The sequence below is a fragment of the Antedon bifida genome, chromosome 7 (genome assembly GCF_963402885.1).
Source record: "Antedon bifida chromosome 7, ecAntBifi1.1, whole genome shotgun sequence".
Taxonomy (NCBI): Eukaryota; Metazoa; Echinodermata; class Crinoidea; order Comatulida; family Antedonidae; genus Antedon; species Antedon bifida.
The window spans coordinates 3,716,463-3,737,823 of record NC_136232.1 but is presented as its reverse complement, the minus strand read 5'-3'; the positions used below and the strand labels follow the sequence as shown (position 1 = coordinate 3,737,823).

The 21,361-nt window shown below is 32.3% G+C and overlaps 2 protein-coding genes across 2 annotated transcripts in view; one reads left to right on the top strand and one right to left on the bottom strand.

Annotated features, from left to right (window-relative positions):
- Positions 1–124: 124 nt before the first annotated feature.
- Positions 125–13,448, bottom strand: LOC144847933 (uncharacterized). The gene is made up of 20 exons (XM_078704529.1): positions 13,144–13,448; positions 10,311–10,428; positions 9,401–9,586; positions 8,838–8,951; positions 8,617–8,749; positions 8,002–8,310; positions 7,048–7,350; positions 6,487–6,692; positions 6,041–6,122; positions 5,724–5,834; positions 4,899–5,143; positions 4,629–4,710; positions 4,363–4,452; positions 3,979–4,170; positions 3,407–3,592; positions 2,797–2,972; positions 2,284–2,373; positions 1,955–2,169; positions 1,685–1,822; positions 125–985 (listed from the first exon to the last, which is right to left on the bottom strand). The coding sequence occupies exons 1-20, from the start codon at positions 13,224–13,226 to the stop codon at positions 733–735; spliced, it is 3,312 nt and encodes a 1,103-aa protein (XP_078560655.1). The 5' UTR covers positions 13,227–13,448; the 3' UTR covers positions 125–732.
- The window catches only part of LOC144847938 (pre-mRNA-splicing factor SYF2-like), a 75,392-nt gene continuing 59,328 nt past the window's right edge, over positions 5,298–21,361 (top strand). The window contains exon 1 of the mRNA XM_078704537.1: positions 5,298–5,307. The gene's annotated coding sequence lies outside the window, so the exon portion shown is untranslated. The remainder of the gene's footprint in view (positions 5,308–21,361) is intronic.

Here is a 21,361-nt window from a genome sequence, read left to right as displayed (position 1 = left end):
ACGAGGTGAAAAATTAAAAGGATGGTGCTCATTTTGCCAAGAATTTCAATCACTGGGCGTTTTATTTATTTCACTCACAAATTTCATTATACAATAACACGTTGTTTATTTGATATAATATTGTATTATGCAAATTAAAAATATACATAGCAATTGGTCAAAATGACATTTTTACAGTAAATACTTATGAAAATTGATTATATAATTTTAAAATAGGATAATATACAATTGTAAATAGACATACTTGAGCTAGTGTATTTAAATTGTATTTCTAAATATTGTTATATAATTATTAGTATTATTAAATAAGATAAAATTAAAGTAAAATTTTTATTGCACTCAGAATATTTTTTTTTGCTCTTTTTTTTTGTTAAACAAATACATTGAACCGTCAGTAAAATAACCGTTGATGATACCATTGCTTTGCAGGCAATCGTCTATTTCATTGCCTTTTGTGATATAACTGGTCTACACTGGCTCTGAAAACATTTCTTGGTAAATGTTGAGTTTGTAACCGAAAGTGTGTTAGTGTAGAACAGTCTCTTCCCCTTCGAACGCACAATTAAGCTAATTATGTATTCAGATGAGAGAAACAATTTCTGTCAAAATATAAGATAAACAATTCTATAGACAAATCGACTCATTTCATTTAACTGGTTCTTTGCCAAAATATGATTTAAAAGACTTTTTACAAATAATGTAAGTAGTATTATATAGTGTACGCCATTAAATTTAATTCTTAAAAAATTTTGCTTTAATTTTATCATTAACATAACGTATAGATGTGTTCGTCTTGTCTGACAATGACGTCACGGATATGCTTAAACTATTTTCATTGTTTAGTTCACATTCAGTTGCATTGAAGTCTAAATAGCCTTCAGGTTGATGATGTGTTTCTAGTAGATTGCTTAATTTGTTTGAAATTTCATCGAAGTATGGACGTCTAGTAGAATTCTCCAGCCAGCATAACGACATCAATGAGTATCTGGATTGAAGAAAATGTAACACATAGACCTATACATTTGATAATTAATGTCTGTACAGTACAAAGAGGATAGGCAAAAAAGTTGCTGTATATCTTAACTTTTAATTAAACTCATGTTTGTACACCATTATATGGTATATAAATTACCACATGATTTCCAGTGATAAAACTTAAGACATTGTAATACTGTATGCTGATATATGTAACTTTTTATTTCTATATTGTTTGTATTCAAATATTTAGCTACTTATTGTTAACGAGGAACATAATTGAAAAACAAAACTTTATTGAGACCAGTTCAAGTTAATTGTTTCAAGCTAAATTTAATTTCAACTTAAGTAGTTGACTTGAAAAAATATTTCACACATATTAAAAGTAATACTACAGAAATAAGATACTGTACTAATATTTCATTTAACAATTAACTTCGATAAAAGTTCAATGGGATGTTAACCAGCTCTAACGCAACAGGCCAACGTTCAAAATACATTTCTTTCCGTTTTTCCTTACGGGGGTAAAATTCTTCCGTTTATACCTTATTTTATAATAAATGGTTTAGCCTGGGAAAGAACATTGCATTTTTGAAAGTAAACTTTGCACAATCTTAAATGGCGTTTGTACAAGAAAGATACAGCAAATAATTTCACTCAATTCACTTCCTAATCGTCTTAAATTTAACAAAATACAAGATTAACTTACACATCATCCGGACAATCCTTAGGTTGTGTGAGTCGAGTACCCGCCTTTAATTGGTCAAGAAGTGTATTCGCATTAATGTGAGGGTAAGGAACAGCTCCAAGTGTAAACACTTCGTAAAGAACAACTCCGTATGACCACCTGATATAGAACAAAATGATAACCAAATTATTGTATTTATAAAATGATGTATTAGAAAAACAGAAAATGGCCAAACAACCACGTTGATAGTTCCACCAAATCATTATCCAACCAAAAAGAATACATCCTTACACGTCACTTTTAATGGTGCATATACCCTCTGTCAAAGTCTCTAGGCTAGACCACTTGAACGGTCGCTTTTGCTCTGGTGCCATACGATCGTATCCTTTTTGGTATATATCAGCGGCTAATCCAAAATCACAAATCTTTACGTTCAAGTTTTCACCAACGAGAACATTCCTTGCTGCCAAATCACCATGGTAATATTTCAGAGAAGAAACAAAATCCTGCAGGTGTAATAAATGAAGAAAACTTGTATGTTAGCAGACAATTTCGATAGAGAAAATAGCGTGTATATATTATATAGGTAGAGACCAAGTAATATGTCCAATTAACTTTACCATTCCATTTGCTATCTGTCTTGCAATGTTCAATTGATCGAGAAGTGAAACAGCATATATAGGGTCATCGGCTTCACCTCCCTCTTTGACCTGTAGAACAAGAATAGCCGTTTTACTATAATACGTTTTAAATCAATATGCTTTGAAAACCCATCGGTAACAACTAGTTTAGATAATCAAGTAAACTATGAATAAATATCCAAACACTAGCTTAACACATTAACTGGCTTGGCCGAGCGGTTAGGGGCGCCGTTTACAGTACATACATGTGTTCGAATCTCTCCTAGATCTTGTGGTTGAACAAGTCTTCTCGAAAAAAAATAAATAAAAACCATAGGCCAAGTGGATACGGTTTGCCTAGTCAATCAATCGGAACGATTAGTGTGTAACTGGTGTTACTGGTTCACAAAATAGCTCTTGTGTCAGAGGATTAACCACCTAACTGACAGTGGTTAAATTAATATCGGTAATCCTTGGCCATATGCCTACGTCGAACACGCCATGCTTACTAACCTGGCGAGCCTTGCGAAGAAATTGTAATAGGTCTCCATACTGCATGAACTCAAACAGTGCCATGTTTGGCTGACTTATTGTAACACATCCCACCAAAGATATGATGTTTTTATGCTTTCCTAGTTCGATTAATAACCGAATTTCGTCCAAAAAGTCTTCTTTATTCGATGTGTGATCTACAACACAAATATTATTATTAGTAATACATATTAAACACTAAAACTACGGGGACGGTATAGACTACTGTGGAAAAAAACTGGAACGAAGATTTTCAGAAATTTCCAAAAAATATGTCCATGTTTTCGTGGAATATTACTAATAGCACTAAAAGTAATATTACTTAACAGCCTATAATTAAGTCTTCGACTTTTTAATGTTAATGGTGCAGCAGTGCAACAGATGCTGCTTCCATTTTCTCACATTATACTCTTGTAAACTTTTCAATGGATTGATATGCATTTTGATTTTGTGTGAACAATAAAAAAAAATTCCATTACCATTGTGGAATCTCGCTCTAGTAGACACTCCTCTTGCCATGTTTATAAAACAAATTAGCGTGCATATTAATATTATTTAAATAAAATATCTTAAGTCAATATCACATAGTTACCTCGTAAACATTTAATTGCTACTTTTATAGTCTCGCCACTGCCGTCTATACTAGCAACATGTCCCAGCAGAACTTTGCCAAATTGACCACCTCCGATTCTGTCCTTTGTTGTAATTCTATTTCGTGGAATTTCCATATTCTTGAATTCTTCAGCTGGTTCCACAATTGGTTGAGGTAAATAGTCGTCTGCATTTTAAAAAAAAAATGTATTCAGTTACCATCAGCATTATATAAAACATCAACATATTTTCTTGGATGTCTTTGTTTTCATCACTGTCAGTCGTTTGTTGTCTCGTTCACGTCTTTGAAAACACTATCTTCTTTGTGTCATCACGGTCGTCACTTACTTGTATCATTGTTATCATTTAGTCTTTGTCGTCACCTTTATTGTCATCTGCTATCACAATTGTTGTCCTTGTTGCCATCACTGTACATGTTGTTATCACTGACAGCAGTCTATTATCTTCTTCTCGTCTCTGTCATCACTGTCCTAATCTTTATTTATATCACTGTTGTCTTTGATGTCATCACATCATTTTTTTCTCATGTGATTTTCACAAAAAAAAACTTACGTGACGCTGGACGAACATTACTTTTGTAAGGTAGTGACTTTAACACTGATCGCCTGCGCCGTCGTCGTAGGACAATTAAGACAGCAAATATCACTACTAATACTAGTACAGCAGAACATGTAGAAGCAACTATCACAGCAGTGTTCGATGTTGACATATATGTAGCACCATCGTTTATACGCGTATAAAACACTGAAATTTAAATAACTTATACTTATTGATTGTCAATATCTAGTAATTAGTCTGAAAGAAACGGACCACAAAAACATCATAAACTTCCTGGAAATGATATTTCATATGTTCTTAACATACTAATGTTAATGAAAAAAGTTATGTATTCTATATAAACGCTTATAAGCCTACATAATATATTAAATATTATACCTGACTGTTCACAGAGCCATGGTTGAATTTTAGCACAATCTCTGTCGTGCATAACTCCTCCTACCCTGGGTGTAAAGGTTATACAATCTCCTAAAATTATAAATATAGTTTGTGTTGAACTATTCAGAATAATTAGAGATTTTGAAATCGCTACGCACACAATAATCATTTTTTAGAATGCAGAACACTGTACATATACAATTCTGAAAAAATCACCATCAATTGCTTTCACTGATCTATGGTACGAATTACGATATTATATTTACCCTTATTATTCGGTTGATCAATGTCCCACTTCAGGTATTCAGCAGAAATACCATCTGTTCCTCTATATACTCCTTCTTCTTCCTTTAAAATGTAACGTAAATACGTAACTAAATAATGCAGTAAATAGAATTAGCCGTAGGCCTAAGTCAAAACTTACGTCTGAACTGGATGTCCAGTTGGTTGTAATATTTCTTTAAGTTCAAGCTTTAATTTAGTGGTTCAAAATTAAGGAGAGGAAATTATTCAGAGGAAGCACTAGTACAACCTACGATATCATTAATTGCTGTCCAGTAGTTGTCATTTTCCTTTAACTTCAACATTTCTGCCAGCCAATCTTGTTCATCAGAATTACCGATAGTGGCTAAAGATGCATTTCGGTTGTTGCAATACTGTCTTGCCTCTTGCCATGATAATTGTGTTCTTGACAGCACAAAGCAGGAACCGTTGTATTTTCTCCACATAGGTGGACACGGAGGAGCAGGAGGAGCATTTTTAGACATGTTGATTTTTAACTCTATCACAAAATAGTAAATGAAAAAAAATATGTATGTAATACAATTTTTTATTCCATCCATGATGCCTATGTTATGTATCATAGTCAGTTGCAATTTCAGCATGTGCAGAATATGTGGCTCATAGCATAATACAAAAAATAATTATCTTCTAATTCAGGCTAAGGTTTCTTACCCTGGTAACATAAACGCAAATCGTTTGTTTATGCATAATATATATATATTATTCAACATTCTCTGTAGAGTACCTGGATAAAGCATTAAAAATAAATTAATAATCATTGTGTACTAATAAGTACCTGTGTGGCAATGCAGACATTATTCAAATTCTAACGATTCATAGGTTTGGAGATAGACTAGATGTAGTGTAAATATAATAAATTCCCGAAAGAAAATTCAATAATGTCTTAACGACCAAATACCGTTCCGATAATAAAAAAGAAATGGTGTATAATGAACATGTGGTGTACGCATGCGCCGATAAATATTTTGCATGCAATCTCCGTTTGCTTCATCTACATTTCGTTCCAAAGCGTAAGATCGGCCAACAAATAACAAATTTATACGCGTTATAAAACTCACCCATACGTTCACATAGAAACAGATGCTTTCTTGAACATTTTTCATCTACCCAGAATCCTTTAGTTCTCTCCAGGACAACGCAATTTGCGTCCAAACAATTTCGGTTACATCCTGTTTCAACAATAAAATTATTAAGCCAAATATAATAATATTTGTTTGGAAAGAAGTTTACAAATTAAAAATGGTCAATATTGCAAGTATCTTTTCAATATTGCCTAAGACTGGGCTGATTACGCACAGGCGTGGATGACACATCATGCAACACCTTGCTTAACCGTTCAACCACTTGAATCAATTAAAAGATAAGATAAACATACCTAAATTGTTGGGTTCTCCTTGAAGCCAGTTACTGTAAGACTTGGAACTTCCATCTTCCCATTTATAGACACCTTCTTCAACCTTAAACATATTATATGCATGTCGATAGTCGATTGAGCAGACAAGTCATGAGTTGAAACATTTTTTTTTATTACCGATTTCTGGTTATAAACATTACTTAAAAGCCTACACATGCGCAATTCAAACGTTTGAAACACCTTAATCCAATCCATTCTTTGATGAAATTGCATGGGTAAGTATACCTACATCTGAATCATAGCATAACGATACCACACATATACCTAATTTAGGCAGAAGTCCTTCATTTCAGAAACATAAATGCAATATTAACTTGAAACTTTATATAAGGTACAGTTATAGACAACCTAAAGATGAGCTACAACAACATTTGATGAACTTGCATCATGGGTAAAGATATACTCACGTCATCATTAAGTCCAATCCAAACGTAAACAAATTGATTGTTAAGTTCCTCCAACTCAGAATCATCTCTTATCGTTATCAATTCGGCATCAATGTCATTGCAATAATCTCTAGATTGTGTCCAGTTTAATGGAATTAGGCCATCTAAGCGGGACGAAATAAAAACGCACCTTCCTCCGATATATATCCATCGATCCCCACATCTATCTGCAAATGTAAGAGAAATTATATACTCAACCATTCATTGTCATCGTTCCACGATCAACATACTGATTATCACGGAATAATATGCCTACTTAAGACAGTGTGTGGACTGGAACACCGGGCAGCAAAGCCCTACTCAGTATACTAGGTTCTTAAAAGTGAGACCATTTAGTGTACACTGGACCTACGGTTTGTAGTCCTTATCCAAGTAAACTCGTTTTACCGACACTATGGCTATTAATCACTAGATTAACTGCTAAGCCAGACGCTAGGTTAAATTTCTACATTATGAAATATTCGAAATAATTACAATAATTATTTTTCATTTATATATAACAAAACATTCTAATGCTCCTACTTTTGATACAATTAATTCCGACCACCTCATTGCTAACACAAGAGTCAGATATGAAGTATGAACATTTCTTTATATTGTCCTCACTGCCGTCACATATAACATCAGTCACATAGTGTGTATTGTCAGTTGCCGGTTTCGACGAGCAGCAGTCGTCTGGAACAGAGCCTAGGTATCCAAGCATCTTGCAAACAACGTCTGCGTTAACACTAGTCCATTGAGATGAGCAGACGGTCAGCCAATCATTATTCAAGTATATTTCTAAAATTGGATAATCGCCATCTTCTTCTTGGAGTCTAACATCTCCTATAATAATACAATTACAGTACAATACAGTATTTGTGAAAATACTTTATTGTTTTATTATGTACAACAATTTTTTGTTAATTTTGGAAGATTTGATTGATGTTTGTGTTTTTTGTTTTAAAAAGTTGTACTTCTTATCTGAGGCGCCTTGAAGCTAAGGTGGTTCCACCTTGTGAGGCACCTCTGTGTAATATATATTGAATAAAAAAAAACTGCTTTATATGATTCAGAACTACCTATTTTTACATACAGCATATTCATTCCTCTCTCATATGAGATGCATATTAGGCCTACCAACAAAAAATGAATTCACAAAACCGTTGGAAATATTCTCATGTATTTAATAATGTCAAATTTGATGGCCTATTAATGGGACATTGGTATTGGGCAAGTAATCAGTTGTGACAATTTGTTTTCCAAGACTTTCTCTAAAAATCCCATAGATCAAATAGGTTATCTGCAAGTCAATTCTGTACGTTGACTTGTATGAATTTCAGCTTGAACCCATCGACATTATTGGGTGTTTCTTTTAACAGTTGCGAGAGATTATTGGGGTAAGAGGATAGTTATTAATAAATTGTTTAGTTATCAAAGGTTTTCTCCCTTCGGCCATAGGAAATATTATTTTAAGATTATTTTTAATCAACTTACCATTGCAGTGAACAGATACAGGCTGACAGCTGTCATTAGTTGGTAGCGACCATGTACATTCATCAAGTCGTTTTTCTGTACCGTCACATTCAATGTCTTGCATAAGAACTGGATGACGAAATCCCAATGGCATACTGAAACTTGGAATGCTTTCCACAGCCATGGACCCTGTATAACCAAGCTGTCGACAGGCCACATCTGCATCTTTTTGTGTCCATTCTTTGTCGCAAATGTAGCCTTGTGTTCTGTTTTGACGAATTAAAATATTCCCTTCACGTTTAGAATAGCCATCTCGGAGAATTAAGGAACCTGTAGATTACATATATAATTTACAAAAATAAAATAGTAATATACTGATAGGCCTACACAATATGCTGATGATTGAGACATGATCGAAACGTTTATACTATTATGAGACAAGCAGTCTCTTGGAAATATGCCAGAAGAAAACCAGAATATATAATTTATTTTTCTATGATAAATCTGGCATTGAAAAGTGGAATATCTCAACCCAACACTGGAATTATAACAATAGCAGGTCTAATCAAACGAATAAATTAATGAATATAGTTATATATTAAGAAAACAAAATATCGAATCCAGGCCAATCAATACCTGTTAAGAGTGTGTCCACTGCTGTGCGTATTATAGGTGATTTGCCCTCTTGGCAAGAACTTCCACTAAAATCATCCAAGGCCATGGACCAAATAGCAATTCCAGCAAATCCGTTCTTCTTTACCCATTCGACCTAGTTCATTGAAATACAGTGGCATTAGTATAAAATAGGATGTACAGATACAAGATTCTAAAATTGCATCAAGTAAGTTTTAGTATACCTTATTTCGAATACTCTTGGGGTCATCAAACGAGATCCACTGATCTTCCGAAACTGCATAAGTAGCTTCCTGCTCGTCATCAAAATATATGTTGCTATCGTTAAGCAGACATACCTAATAAGGGGAAAAATAGAATAATAAAATAATAATAGAATGCCTTCATTAGTTGATCCTCGATTTTAAATCATGATGTGGTGAACATAGACGTGTCTAATTTTATATCTCCGTAGTCTGGACTAATCCGCTGGTCGAAAAAGTCTTTTAAAAGTTATATGCCTGAAAAAGTTAGTACAAATTTACTGATATTTACTATCAAACAACATACAATTAACTAATAATTAACTAAAGTAATGTTTTTCATAATGTGTTAACATGTAATCGTAACATTGTGTGCATTTATGCATGATATAGCCACAATTAGACGATGCCTCAGCAGAGAGGGTTTTGCAGGTATTTGTGTACTCCACCACAACCGGATATAGACCGCCCCCTACCGGCTAATAAAGTGCAAAACAAGAAAGAGAGAAGGGATGAAAGAAAGGTTCTTTTTTAAATATACGTACTTCATAGTATGACAATAATCCCGGCTCGTTTACAATCGGTCCTGCGGTACCCTTGCCAATTATTGGCGCACCAACATATGACTCATTATAGGCGGATAACGTGAATGTTCGAGCAAAACTAGTAATCCCAAGTACGACTTTGGAGTAAAGAGCGCCTCCATTAATCCAAAATCCTATAACAGACTCCTGAAAATATTAAATTAAAGCTAATTATTTTGAAAATATGAATTTTGTTATTTTTATTAAGTATACTTCTATATACTATTGATATAACTTACATTCATTATTAGTGATAATGTATAGAGATACTGCAATAAAATACCAGAATATTAAATTACTGATAATAATGAATATTCATGTCATTTAACTAAAGCCGAGATCAATGGTCTCGTATACTTTAATTAATTGATTGATCTTTTCTATAGTTTGTTTTGATCTATTGTATTTCAATTAATATATGTTTTTTTGTTTTTTTTTTAAATAATTTTTTATATGGTTATCATTTGTATCGTTGATAAGCTAATTTTTTTTTTTTTTTTTGTATAAAACATTATTTTAATGCATTGTTTAAAATCATGGTATGTATTTCTGTGTGCTACTAATTGCAGAATTTAGACCTTTTACCATTTTAACACATTCTTATTAATGGTGTCAACTTATTTGTAAGAAGTAATGAAAAAAAAGAGTAGAAATAATAAAGGTGGGTTATTCCCACGAAAGACAAAACAAAAGTAGTATTATAATAATACCATCATTAGGCCTCTATTAAAACGAGAAGTGACTGTTTTAAAGAGATTCTGCACAATCATATTCAAGAACCAATTTTACTATCAATTATTTTAATTTAAAGGACGTGTTATGCATTAGTTAAAGTGTTATGAAACAATTAATGTAAATACAAAGTCATTACCGTTGATTCATGTTCACTGCTACCATCAGGAGAGGGGTAAAGCGGTGAATGATGTTGAGTGTACGGCTCATCCGGATTGTTCAAATCATACGCACGAACTGTCAAGTAATCAACGGCTCTAAAATACAAATTATACAACTTGTGATTAGAGGAGTAAACCCTAACTTACCGGAATAATTTGAGTAATTCCCAGTTAAACATGGATTATATTTTGACATTGTTGGATCTTCATCGATAGTTTGTTTTCCGCTAGGCGGATATATTCGTGAAAATCGCAAACGGCAGTGTATGTAGGTGTTAGTTTCTACTTTTTGCGAAAAGCGTGAAGCGTAAATTTTTCCTCTACGAAAACATTAGTTTCAGGAAAACATGCTTAAAGAAGCTAATTTATATTTCAAATATTATATTAAGGTGTGTTACCGATAAACGGTTACATTTCCAATTGATTCAAATAGGACTCAATCTATTCATATTATACTACTGGGCTAATATAATTGGATTGGAATTCATCGGATTTAAACGGATAATCACTGCAAAATGACGCTCTGTACTTGCTTTGGCCTCTCTGATGGAAGCAAGCAGGTTCTGTACGTGGAGTTGGAACTGACGCAATGATAATGAATGACTACAATTTTGCAATTAAAACAAATGAAAATTGGCATATCTAATTGGAAAATAATCCCATGCTTAATCCAAAAAGCTGCAATTTTATCTTCTACTAACAAAATGCATTTAATTTTCCATTCCATTACTCTCGATCATAAATGCCAAACTAGGGCAAGATGATTTCAAATTTCCTTTTTGTCTAATTACAGTCTAATAATGCTGTCATTAACTGACGGTAATTTCGCTAAGTTATAATTATTTTTCTCGTGTGTTACATTTAATTATTTTGAAGCAATCGAGATATACATATTTTTTAAAGATTAAAGTTTTAATGACGACATAAATATTTCACTAACAAGGGAAGTGTAATAGTAATACTTTTCTGCAGTAATGATTGAAATATGGTAATTGCTGCACTGACCTACAGTACGGTGTTATTCTATTATTATCATCATTTTTAATTTCACTGTTACTGTATTATCACTATCGTAAATATAGATAAAAGGCCTATTAATTTATATCCAATAAGCTATCTATTAAAAATGTTGTTGAATAGTAAGGCCAACACATCATAATGAAGAGTAGCATTTCATGATTTGAAAGATTGGCAGATCTAGCGAGGCAGAGCTTAGTTAAATCGAACAGTCAACCAACCAATACAATATTCTCTGTATTTAACGAATTCAAAACATTCATTAGTTATTTTATAACACATATAATAATAATAATAACATGGGCCTATGCCTAGCCCGGTGTTTCTTAGCTGGGCTAGGCATGATAGTGATACAAAAAATCGCGAGAGAAACGATTTCATTACTTGTAAGCCTATCGTTGGTTAGTTAAAATGTAGGGCCTATTGTTTTGAAAAATGTCAAAACAAGCTATATATTTACCGGTAGTATTTTTGTCCCCTGGGTGACGAGAAACAAAGTGGATCTTGTTGAAAGCTGTAACATTGCGAGGCCAATGTGCCCCACTGCGCCACCGTTCCACCACTTTTCCCATTTTTAATATTCATTTATTATTTAACCCATTTGTTATATATTTATGCTCACTGATTAAACCATCTATCCGTGCATTTGCATTCATTCTATGAAACTCCTATGTTCCACCAATGACAAAGTTTCACATTTTACAAATAAAATAATTGTAATATTTCTTTCTTTTCCCCCTAAATTTCGTATCAATGTTTTGAAAAAAGTCACTACGTTGTGTTTTTTTATACATTGTATATAAGACCTAAATTTAAGCTTGTGTTACAACCATCTCCATTATTCTATTAATGGCGGCAATCGTGATGTCTAGGCCTACTTATAATAATTAGATTTCATCATACAATATAAAAAATGAAGTGTGATTGGACAAATAGTAATATTTTTTAATACATCGTTAGTAAGCCTACCAGTAAAAATAATGGCTACACTCTATAAACGGTCAAAAACTCAGTACATTATAAAGCACAGAACGATTAATTTTTTATATCACCGAATACACGATACAATTACGTCAGAGTTGACTAAACCGTTTTCCTACTTTTCATTCCCGGAAAGCAGTAATTAATAATTATTATATTCATGACTTTACATGTATATCAATTTACTGGTGGATAAGCGATACAGTTATGCCAGAGTTGACCAACCTATCTTACTACCACTGATTACAGGAAAAACTGTAATTGATTCGTATAATAATAATGAATTTACTTTAAACACTAACATGCTAAAAACCAATATATGCACTGAATATCTTTAAATAACAAAGTATAAAACTAACTAAAATTGGATTATGAACAATATAGTTAATGGTGTTGAGTATGCTATGGACATTGCAAAGAATTTCCACTTTTTAAAATTGAAATTATTGGCAAATGCATTTGTAATTATTAGATATTTCGAGGCTCGTTGACCTGAATTTTGTTATAATAATAATATAATAAACAACAATTAATTGGAGTATGTTTATTTTTTGTTTGTTAATGGAGGTATTTTGTATGCTTAGTACTTCTACTTAAGTGGCGGAAGAGAAGAAACAAATAATAGATTTGCAACACGTTATAAAAAAATCCAAATATGACATTCTTCTAACAAAAAAAAGATTAACTTACTTCTTCAAAATACAAAAACGTATTGTATGACTATTGTAAAGTACGGTATAGTTTCTCTAGATATTTTTAGTTTTATTTTGAGTAACAACATAACTGGAGATAATACATAAAAACATCACATACCTCCAATAACAAAGTATATCGCTGTCGATCTTCAGGAGGACTGTCTCCAAATGTTGGATATGTCCAATCAATCTGAAGACCATCGAATCTATTATCTCTTAAAAACGTCACAGAATGCTGGATGAAATCTGCCCGTAGTTCTTCATTTGAAGATAGCTGTGTGAACTTCTTTGTCCCCAGAGCGTATCCCCCAACACTCAATATGGTACGCAGATGTGGGTTTATGTCTTTCAGCTGTTGAAGCTTCTCGTAGTTTCCCACAGACCATGTTGTGGACATGTCGTTCCACTCTGCTGCGGCTATGTGCAAGTTATCGTCAACAGTTGCAAAGGCATAGATCACATGAGTACAAAGAGCTGGGTCGATGTTGTCAATAGTAAAAGCTCCGATTCCTGCTCGGTATTGTGCCCATGATGTTACGTAGCACATGGAGATGAAGTCATTTGAAACTATAGATTATAATTACCATAATGTTAAAAAGATGAATAATGTTTCAAAATCTTAGAAAGCAACATAGCAAGAGTTAATTAGAAGAAGTCGTATAATTTCTTGTGTTTTGAAGAATGCTAAATTACATTACATTACGTAAATGGTACATTTTACATCGGAAATGATATAAAATAGTACTCTAGAAAGTTGAAAAGTTAAAATCTACATTACTTAAAAGAATTAAACAAACAAATATTACAGTAACATAGTAACATGTTTTAATAGTTTTATGTACACCTAAAGTTTCCACTGACTACGGATAGTCAGTTAGAATTCATCTCATGATTGCTGCAAAATGTTAAATAAAGGAAAATTCGAATAGATAATTGAACGAATACGTAGGAATAAGTTATTCAATTAAAAAAAACAACAAAATAGTTACTCTAGTTTACCTCGTGATTCTTCTATCATGAAAACATTTGAAAACATCAACGCAGTAAAAATTACGAGAATCTTAAGGTGCATTTTACTTGCTCACGTCTGGTGAAAAGAATAAATGTTTATATAAACGTACCGTTAAAAATACACGAGTTCGTGCACGTTTACTGTCAATTAATAAAACAAGTCATCAAAAAGTAATAGCAAATTTTTAAGCCACGCCAATCTAAAAATGAGTTTCTGACAAAATAAGTAATTACTCTCTTCTCTATTAAAAAAAACTGGAAAAAAAATTTAAAACTAAGTAATGCTGCATAGCAATAACGATTCCTTATCTTTATAATTGATTATTTAAATATATTCGCCTACGTTAATCTCGTTTATAAGATTGTTTTTTAAGTGTGGTATGTTGATGTTTTTCACTTCATTAATCCCAGTGTAATAATGGTCTGTTCGGTACTCTGGATCCTATTTGTATGCATTTTTCATGAAAAACATGATTTTATTACGTCAATGTTAACACGTTATCTATATTAAGCCTCTATTGAACGTAGACGATGATAATAAAGAAGTGATAGATTGATTCTTTCTACAGACATAGGTATAGACTAGACACATATGTAGGTTCTCTTTTTCCAGAAAGTGTACTTAAAATAACTGAATTGTCAGCGTACTGTAAGAACAATTCTCACATTAATATTGAATCGATCTGGTTGTGAACCTGACCACTTAGACTACTTAGTTTTCTAGGCCTACCTTTATTTTCTAACAAAAAGTAGGCCCTATATAAACAAATAGTACTAACCTAAAATATGCCTTAGCTTTTGTTGATAGTATATTGAATCAATTTCAGTCTGCCTTCCGTATAATACTTGCTTGTGACTGAAACACACTCAGGCTCATTTAGCCTACTAAAGTTAAAGTGTAAAGAGTATTCCTTGTGTACAGTTCCGAAACGTATAATGATGTAAGCTTATCCGAAACCTTCTTATAGTATGATGCATAAGATAAATTTAAAAACAACCGAACTAGTAACTACGTTTTAATACTAACCGAATTTATTTCACATAGGCCTAACAATCCAATCCAATTGACTTTATTCCAATGGCAAATAACTGATTAGAATAAAAGATTTAGAAATATCAACTCAACAATAACGATGACTTTTGTTATAACCAATCTGTATTTGTTTTCTTGGATAGGTATTAATATTGACCTTCACTTTTTTTCCCAATAAAACCATAAATCCATTAAAGCCATAGCTTTATGAATTATGAATTAATTTATATTACTATACGGTCAACGTTTACGTAGGCCCGGTAGTTTTATTTGTAATTTTTAAATCCGTCTGTATGTGTATATTTTATTTTGAAAGTCGTGTGGATTTATATATTTTGAGTCAAGTTCGTGTTGGTGTATACAAAGACATTGAAAACAGACAGTTTAGTTGAAAGATCGCTTTTGTATTTATCTTTTAAAATGTGTTTGTAATATTTAAAGAGCTTTCTAATGAAGTAAATCAGCACATCAATGATCAGATTATTTATATTTTATTGTTTTTTGTGATAGTACGGTAACATTTAGTTGATTAAGCTCACTTATATTGTACGAATCCAAGGATAATAGTTTTATTTTTAATTTTCTCTAAGTTGTTGCAACATACATTTACAAGTTTATGTTAAAAAAATATCATTTTTGAACAAATTCATTTTTAAGAATAAGTTCATGTTTGTGAACAAGTTCCCGTTATGAATAAGATTTTGTTATGAATATTAATTTTTCAAAAAATTTTAAAAAAACATTTAATTCTTTTTAAGTTCATAATATAAATTACAATAATTTTATTAAACTAAGAGAAGTTAAATAACAAAATCAACACGCGGGAACCGGAAACAAGACAAAAAACTGTAATGATGACTTTTGGTTTCTAAGTACCGAAAAAAAGTTCCAAGCGTCTAAATAACACAGGAATTATAATAAACAATGTCGTTACACTTCAAATAGTTCTAAGTTCTCAACCAAACTATTATTATAGCCAACTAACACATCCTATTATTTGAAAATAAAATGATTATAATTTATATTAAAAGTGCTAGTAGGTCTTCGTATGACTTACCTTGACCTCTGACCAACCGTGAGATCACTCGCATCACAGTGATAACTGGACAATGGCGTTAGAACCGGTTAAGCTGCGTCATCGTCAGATACTTGAAACGGAAACTTTCCTCCATGATTATTAATTCCAATGATTTACCTTGCAAACCAGTAGTAAAGCCGATTAATCTTCTTTGAAAGCATCGTATCAATGACGTCATTTATCATTCAATTTTCAGTTCAATTCTAATCAGATTACACAACGTTATTATTTCGCGTTACGTTAAGACTTAGGCCTACTAAACCTACGTAAACATTGCGAAGTAGAGTGATCAAACCAAAAGCTTTGTCGGCTGGCATCGCGCGTAATCTCTATCCAACAATTAGCCCTGTGTTTCCGATGCTTATGGACATTCTAGCTGATAGATAATATATTATATTAATTATTATTCAATTTTTTACAGTTGATTGCTTAGTTTTGCCATTAATACCTTTATTTATTTCAACTATCCTCCAAACATGAGCAAAGTAATATTGTTAAAGTCGATCAATTGAGTAATGTATGAGTTGCTGTGCATTGACACGTATTTTCAAATAAAAAATGGGAATACCTGACGTAACAACGGTCTGTATTCTGATTGGACGACAATTTAATTCTATAGCCAGGTGTTAAAGAAAAGCTACAGAATGCGTTAGTTGCGTTCTCAAGAAGCTTGTGGGTGCTGCAGTCCAGCGATTTTGCTTGCATGTGCCTACGTACGTAGGCATATTACGTCTATTCAAAAGTACGGCCGAAATAATATTCTTCTTTTCTTCTTCTTTTAAGACACAAACCATAAATGAAGGACGTATTATAAATTATAGCATAAATTAAAGCCGTTATGATGTGTGACATAAACTTTGACGTAATTGCTGACGTAAAAATACTCAATACTCGATTTTGACGAATCTTGCACCAGACTGCTTTTTTTCTCATCCATCAAATTTGTTCCAAAACTCAATGCTATAATGTTATAACTGTCTTAATAATTTTTTTTTCAATTCTCTCAATTGAATCAAGAACAAAATTATATTTGATTATTTATACTTTATTTATAAGAAAATAAGATTTTATTTTACATTATGTAGTAATTATTAATCATTTAATTGCCGATATTTTTCACATTTAAAATCAATAAATAACAGATCATACATGATATCCATAAATACTTATAGGCCTGTACACTAATAAACAAAATAAAGTAAACGTGTAGGCAATACAGGTAATCATTCATAACAAACACAATAATTATTAATAATAATATCTTCGGTTTGTGTTTATTATCCTATCAAAAGATATGTATTATAAATGACTTGATAATGAGCATTAATATCAGAATACATCAGTACTTGTGACAAGCATCCACTGGTTGGAAGAAGTAAATTGCCTCTAGTCGGTATTGTTATTATAATTCCTACTTTGATATAAATTGGTTTTCTAGTTTCATGTTGTACTATAATAGGAAAGCCATTAATAATTCTAAATCATTAAACATGTTTTCTTATCCTTGAAACTGACACATGCTATTTCATATTAAATTAAACGAATACTGTAGCAGAAACAAAAAATGTAAAAATACATTATTTCTGATTGAAAATCTGTATTCAAATTTGATTTAAATTTTCAATATCGTAAAAAGACAGAATGTTGACAAAAAAATATTACTAGAATAAAATAAATGGATTGTAGAAGTTTTTTTGTCTTATGTAGGATCGACCCACTTTTATTTCTTCATCAATAAAATTTTGATTACGCTAGTGGTTATTGGATTATTACGGTAATGTTTAATTATGTTAAGTAGTGGTTATTAACGTTCTTTTTGTTACGTTGGTGGTTAACTTTCAATTTAATCTATACCAGTGCATAATGTCTTATATTATGGGTCAGAAACATAGACAACCACAAGAAAATAATAATTATACTACGAGAGTAAAGGCCAATTTACACAGGGTAGGCGGTAACGGTAAACGAAAAACAAACAAAAAATGTTCTTTCTTATGACCATTTACACAAAATGTGGAGATGACGGGTGGTTGAGCGAAACTCTATTAAGGATACAGACTCTATTGAGACAAGCCATGCGGATTTCCGCTTACCGTAACCGCTCGTCTGTGTAAATTGGCCTTATTAGAGCTATTATGGATTAACTAGACGCGACAGAGTTACCAACCGTGACAGAGAAAGAACAATATAAACGAAATAATCAAAGAAATAAAAAAGTGGATTTAGGCAGTACACATATTCAGAAGAGAAGACAATGTAGAGTTTGTCACAGACTGTACACCTAACCCACATGGAAGAAACGGAGCAGGTAGACAAGATGACGGTAACAGACTTAGAAGAGACTAATGGAGGATTGTTGGAGAGGCCTACATCCACTCGTGGACAATGGCTAATAATTAACAATGGATCATAGGAAAACATGCTCTGTTTATTATAGACTAGATTTATACGTATAACAACCTGTGTATCATTACAGTACAAAACAATCGAGGCTCCACTGAAACTGTGTTGCTTCTCTCAGGGTTTAATATTTTAATTAGTGTCCTGTATTTTAATGATATGTTGTTATGCTGTAATTGTCTTGTGTATTATATAATAAACTTTACAATGCTGAAATAAAGTGTATATTGTTAGCATTATTATCTATTGTTATCACATATATTATCATATTATATTATTTTTACTAACAATGAGAAGTATAACTAATTAGTTTCCATTTTAAATTTACCTTTCATCAACTTCGATCTAAGTTGTTCCTATAATAATATCCACTGTCATACACCTATAAAATAAAAATGTTATTCCAATTAAATTGTAAAATAAATTAAATGGAATAAAATATCCAACACTACAAAAACCCGTAATATTAGATCACAAATTACACATTAACATGATGACAAGGAAAGGCCTAGCACATCGTTGAATTCGCAATAACCTTAACAGCAATATACCTTAAGAAGCTTAGAATGTTGTAGGCCAAGCAATGGATTGTTAACCAAACTTCAAGTTAAATATTATAGGGACAGAAACACCGTTGTCCCTGTCGTGGCAAGCAGTAAAAATAACAACATGGCAAACTTTGTACAAGTTACTGTATAATCTACTATTATGCACCCCTCTACAACTAATAGAAATGAGCTCTTATCTTACTCGAATTTCTTCGCTTCAGTCGCATAAATTGGTTTTCACTTGTAATATTGATATCACTCATATTGAACAAAAATATTTCCTTTTCCAAAAAAAAAAACTTTTTAAAAAAGTAAGAGCGTGTCTCAAAAAATGTAAAGAAAAACTAAAATAATCATTTAACATGAACGTCTCAAATGGCACTCGGAACTTCAAGTTAAATCGGGTAAGTTAATAAATTATAAATGTTCTAAGCGACCATATCCCGTAATTAACAATTGAATAAGTTACTTACTGGTTGATGTATATGTCTCAATAAATGCGCTATGTGATTCAGTCTACTCTCTTCAGACGTCGTGGACCTTGATTCTGAAAACTCGCTTTGTAGCGGTAGTAGTAGATTGATACGTTGTGGATTCCTCTGTCATCTACAGTAGATCCCTTTGTTCCTTCGTTTGTTGATAAATGTGCTAGTTGTAGGTGACTCTGTTGGAGTTACTTGAGTTGTAGATACTTCAATTGTAGATAGTTCAGTTGTAGATGGCTCAGTTGTAGATAGCTCACTTGTAGATGCCTCCATTGTAGATGCATACGTTTTAAATTCATCTACAGTGTAGTAGATTAATACGTTGTGGATTCTTCTACCATGTCATACAGTTAGTAGTAGATCCTTTTGTAGATCCTTCTTTTGATGAAATTATGGCAGTTGTAGGTGACTCTGTTGGAGTTACTTAATGGAGTTAATTGTAGATGCCCCAGTTTCAAATTCATCTACAGTAGGAGATTGATACGTGGATTCGATTGGATATGTCATCTACAGTAAATGTTAATTCTAATCCATCTACAGTTGATCATTTTGTAGTTTCTTCTTTTGTTGTAAATGGAGATGACTCTGTTGTAGACGACTCTGATGTAAAACACCAGTTGCAGATGATGCATCAGTTGTATATACCTCAGTTGTAGATGCCTCTGTTGTAGATGACTCAGTTTCAAAGTTATCTACAATAGTAGATTGATACGTTGATATTTTGTAGTTCATTCTTTTATTGTTGCTGACCGGAGAAGTTGGCGGGTGGGTTACTATTTTCAGGTGCCTAATTTAAGATTAGAAATAGTAACCCACTACTCTAATAGTAATCCCCCTTCTAATATAGTAACCCACCCTAACAAAACTATCAAAGAATAATAACCCAGGGTTTCAATTAGCAGATTTACGGATTTACTTGTTTCATTTATTTTGTATTGCCAGGGAAGAAAACACTCGGACAATCCTACCCGAGGTTTTCTACCACATTAAAATAAGAACAGAACAATTTAATTTGTTTCTTGAGTAGCCCGCGGGTAGCCCGGTTTAGGCGTTAGGCCGTCACCGTTTTTCTTCTCCCGATCTCTCTGTTTGTCTATCTCTTTGTCATTTTCTTTGTCAAAAATAATTGTTGGCCTTATCTTCTTAGTTTTAGTTAGCCTATCCTCTACTAGGCCTACTAGGCCTCTGCATTAAAAATAAGAAAATGTTTGTTGCTGGTCAAATAAATAAAAAAAAAACATGTTATTTAATATGAAACTTTATTTTCATTATTAAAAAAAAACAGCTTGGTTTTACCATTGAGAAATGAGTATATCTATACTAGTGTACACAGTACTTAGTTCGCCACACACTCTTATGAAGTCCGAAGTTTTACTTTATATAAATTAGTTCGCAGAAGTCTAAATTTAGCAAACTTGACCAAACGTTGAGTTTGTCAAGAAATGTTTTGCTAGTGTAGACAAGAAAACAAGCTTGCAGAAGTCTACTGTTAAATGTCACTGTTACAACTTCAAAATAATTCTACAGAGAATCCTGTTCCTGATAATGCACATTCATAACATTGACATGAATGTAATAATACCTCAGAAGGAACGTTTGATAAACAGTAGGCTTACATACTCTTCTTGAATAAACTCTGTGAAGAGCAGAAACTTTAAGATTACGGTACTACGCAATTAATTTAGTATTTAATTTTCAACAGATTCAATCTCAGTACTGTATCTACCATGTTTCCAGTATAAATACTGCATGATACAGAGTCCTATGTGTATCCCATCACA

Excerpts from the sequence above, each read along its gene's own strand:
- LOC144847933 (XM_078704529.1), bottom strand. The coding sequence starts at position 13,226 with ATGGTCTTCAGATTGATTGGACATATCCAACATTTGGAGACAGTCCTC. Across the intron at positions 5,144-5,723 it reads GTTTCTATGTGAACGTATGG|AGTTAAAAATCAACATGTCT; the intron begins GTGAGTTTTATA and ends ATTTTGTGATAG. Across the intron at positions 1,823-1,954 it reads TGCACCATTAAAAGTGACGT|GTGGTCATACGGAGTTGTTC; the intron begins GTAAGGATGTAT and ends GTTCTATATCAG.